The 4,555-nt window shown below is 33.9% G+C and overlaps 1 protein-coding gene across 1 annotated transcript; it reads left to right on the top strand.

Annotated features, from left to right (window-relative positions):
- Positions 1-249: 249 nt before the first annotated feature.
- On the top strand, positions 250-2,821 carry LOC119835754 (succinate dehydrogenase cytochrome b560 subunit, mitochondrial-like). The gene is made up of 3 exons (XM_038360736.1): positions 250-293; positions 969-1,228; positions 2,535-2,821. Exons 1-3 carry the CDS (start codon positions 250-252, stop codon positions 2,819-2,821), a joined length of 591 nt encoding a protein of 196 aa, XP_038216664.1.
- Positions 2,822-4,555: the final 1,734 nt, after the last annotated feature.

Below are 4,555 nucleotides of genomic sequence, written 5' to 3'. Positions count from 1 at the left end.
AGCCACTTTAAAAACCAGGTTATATAGTACGGAAAAAGAAAAATTTCCTATTTACACAATCATTCAAATACATTGTGACGTATCAAGGTCAATATAGTTAGAGAAAACGTAACGCAAGAAACTCATTCCAATTTCGCACCAACACCCCAGTCGTATATATTAAGTTGTTTGTTCATTTGGTTATCGAATAATAATTTTACCGCCAAACGCAATTATCGGTTTTGACGGGCGCATAATGATGAGATCAGAATGAGTTACGCAGACACTATTGAGAGCGCGCCCAGCTCGCTTCCGTTTACCAAAAAAATCAGCATTTATTTACCAAACTATTAATTTGTGAATGAATTAAATAATGTACTCATTGATTTATTTATTGATATCATAATCTACACGTTTTAGGTATAGTACACTTTACTAGAAGTTTTAGAATCGATAGCACGTATAAGTTCAGGGTCGACGTAGCATTTTTTAATTCACGTCTGAATGTGTTAAAAATCATAAAACACAAAAAAGAACGAAACTTTGACTTTTTTGTGCTCTTTGCTAGTTCACATACAACCTTCCTAGTACACCTATTTATATAATGACATAGAAAGACATAATTTTTATTTATACTTATTGTGACGGTGGATGTCATTATTGTATTTAAACTGAAAATAATTTTACAAATATGTTTTCGTTACTTATGAGGTCGCAAGTTTATAGAAGAGATCTGGCTTTATCTGTTACCCATAATTATTTAAGGTTAATAGAATTTTAAATAAGTTTAGCATGCAAAGGAGTTAATAAGATCATTAAAGGACTCCATTGTTTCTTATTTTTTAAGAGTTTTACAATTAAAACATAAACAGTGCTGTTATACTTCCAACAACCTGAGAAATTTATTTCAGTTTCTATAAATTGTAAGAGGCGAAATAAATAATACCTATAGCGAGAGAACAAACGAAAATAACGTATGCAATTTTTAGATCAAATTTGCTGAAGGCCTCTGCGCTCTGGACGTTCAAACTACGCGAGTCAGGAGATTGTTGTTGTGGATCTGACGGCTCAAGTCAATCACCCGGTGGGGGTAAAAGCAAACATCAAATTTCATATTCGCCGTACAAGGAACCCCCCTTTCAGCCACACGATCTGAAAAATATGGCGCTAAACCGACCTATGTCACCCCACTTGACTCTCTACGCGCCAACTAATCCGGCTATGACTTCTATAGTCGAACGCATAACAGGTAACGATTAGCTATTATACATTCGGATATCTGGTCCCAGACTAATATAGTCATATAATACCGTTGAAGGAGTCTACCATAATCTTGTCTTATGTCGGATAACTTGTATTAAGGGAGCTTCAATTTGTCAACTGAATGAGATGTAAACGATGTGTACAAACAGTTGTTAGTATTCGATTGGTATATAGAAAAGCACAATAGTGATAGTTATTTGATATCATATTTAGTAGGATCAAGTTGAATTGTATAAAGCTAATAATTCTATTAGTCTATAAAGAATGCTAATTCGCATAATAGTTCATTCGTTGGTACTTAATTGATATTGTATGAATTAAGATCGGCAGCGAATCATTTGTCTCATGTTTTGAGTTGACACGATTCTATGTAATATCTGTATGGGGATACTAAATATTAGAGGTCATTCATATTAACCTGATATAATGCCACAGTATCGATTAGCATCGAATAGGAAATGTAAAAAAGGAGAGGGTTATCAATCCGACTGTATATTTCTTGGCTTTGTTACCTTTTGACTGGGCGAGCCGATCTTGTTGATTCTTATTTATTGGAAAACTCGTGCCTTCCGTGTGGTCCCTTCTCAATTTGGTTTGTCAATTTAAAGGCAAATTAGTATTTTGTTAAAAATAATAATTGGAAATAATGTAAAGAATTTTATTCAGCTATTATTCAGAACGGAGTAGATTTTATATTGGAAGGAAGATCAAAACAACTTTTTAACTAATTAGAGAGGCAAGTTTCCTTAATCAAAACTGCATTTTCAGTTACAATTCTATTACCGTATTTCATTTGATATGTATAATGTTCGGAAAGTCGCCACATATTTCCGCGTAGTTAATTGTGTGTCTTCTTTAGTTAAGCTCAGGGTACACTAAGAATGACTACCTAAACAAAAAATTCGCGGTCAAATCAAATTATTTGATTTCAATTATTTTCGCATGTTTTAATTGCTCCAAATAATTAAAAATAACGAGTATAATGCAACATTTTGTTTTATCAGGTTTTGTATGATATGTAATACTTACAATGTATTTAATTTTGTTATGATTTTTTATTCCATTTAAAAAGTCCCTTTTAATTGCGTTTGGCTAATAATGAACTAAAAACCTAGATGTCCTGTTTTCAATTTCGTTTTACAATTTGATATGAAAACTTTCACGTTTCTTTTACTAAAAGTAAAGGTAAAGGAAAATAATGCGTTCACGTTTCTCTCAAAAAAAGTAAAAGCAAAGGAAAGTAATGTCCAATCCACATAGTTATAATAACCAAAACCGAACCCTATTTTCAGGTACAATAGTGACGTTCTATGCACTGATGTTCGCCTGTGGCTCCCTGTTCCTCTCTAATGGGATTGAAACTTACGTGTCCATGATACAAAGCCTCGATTTGTCGAGACCACTCATATTCCTAATTAAAATTTTGCTCGGCGCTCCGTTCACGTTTCACTATTTAAACGGAATTAGGTTTTGTTTGTGGAATGCGGGCAAATTGTTGCCGATCAAAGAGGTGTACGATTCTGCAAATAAAGTATTTATTGGTACTGCGGTGCTGTCGGTGCTATTTGCGCTGATATGAAATGTAATATCGGCGGCAGTTAGTAATTAAAACGATCATCATACAAACGGCAATGCTTTAAACAATCACGTCATTTCGATATCAATTATAAACTTTTTAATTATGTGTCCTTTTTGTGAGTATAATATAACGTTGTGCATATAATATTGTTTTATTGGTGTATTATTATAACTTTATGTTATTAAATTATTAAATTATTACTACGTTTAATATTCTACATTTTTCATTATGTAAAGAATAATATCGTATGTGTTATCGTTCATTGTGTTATGTTTGATTTTAGCGGGCGTTGTAAGATTTAGTTAAAGTAAAATAAAAATATTTTAATTTGAAGATGCATACTAGTGCTGCAACTTAAGACTTTCCGTCGATCAAACATAATGCCTAACAAATAGGTAAAGATGGCTCGGTTGGAATTTACAGTTACAACGAATGATACAAAGCTGTTTCGAATCCCGCATGTCACATAACTCATCTAATATCACAAACCTTTGAGTCGCAATCGATGTCCTGTGATTGCTTTCTGACGACCATTTGATGTTAATAAACAAGCAATAATATTTGTACTGATGGAAAATTGGTTTTAGCTTCTGTGTAGTTTACTACATACTACACATTCTTCGCCAATTCGTGGTCAGAAATCCAAAATGCGGCACAAAACGGTTTGAACTATATACATAAGTGGCTTATTAGTAATACCCTTACATTAAATACGACTAAAACAAAACTAATAACTTTCTCACTTTCTTCTAAATCCCAACCTACAACCCCAATTTCAATAAAAGCTCACAACTGCAGCATGCAAACTCTGGTATTTGCAAAGGAAATTATAAATTCCGTGGATAGTATTAGATACTTAGGCATATCTCTCTCTCTCTCTCTCACACACACACACACACACACGCACACACACACACACACACACACACACACACACACACTCACACACACACTCACACACACACTCACACACACACACACACACTCACTCACACACACTCACACAAACACACACACACTCACTCACACACACTCACTAACACACACGCACACACACACACACGCACACGCACACGCACGCACACACACACACACACACACACACGCGCGCGCGCGCGCGCACTCACACACGTACATACTCAAACCCCTCCACTTATAGGCAACTCAGTATATAGATATTTATTTATTTTTCTTCTCTATTGTATTCAATTATAATTTTTAATAATAATACTCCCTCATAGGAGGCCTGTGTCCCAGCGGTGGGAACATATGTGGGCTGATGATGAATAATAATGCTGTCAAATGGCTCAAATTGTGAATCTACTTTAGAAACAAGCTGTTTCTCCTAAACACAGGTTGCCCTGCAATCTAGCTAGGGAAACATCGGCTTTATATATGTAAACTTTAAAAATATATGTAAGACAAACCGTTTATATAAACTAATATGTAATTGCTATAAATTGTACATTTCAAAAATGTCAAATATGTATGTATGTATCAAAGAAATAAAATAAATAAATAAAAAATAAAATGAATGTAGGTAATTATCTATGTAGGTGATGTGTAGGTCTTTTATGTGACTAATTAACTACCCACGGTATAGAATAAGTTCCCTGTCTATTGAACTAGTGGAAAAATGGATGTCAACAAAATTTATATGAAATATTCGTTTTGGGTGCGGACCGCTAGTTTCAAACAAATTGAGAAGTTAAAACGATGCATTATACGTATGCT

Source organism: Zerene cesonia, chromosome Z (genome assembly GCF_012273895.1).
Source record: "Zerene cesonia ecotype Mississippi chromosome Z, Zerene_cesonia_1.1, whole genome shotgun sequence".
Lineage (NCBI taxonomy): Eukaryota > Metazoa > Arthropoda > Insecta > Lepidoptera > Pieridae > Zerene > Zerene cesonia.
Note: the sequence above shows the minus strand (reverse complement) of the source record. Positions and strands in the feature narration are given on the sequence as shown.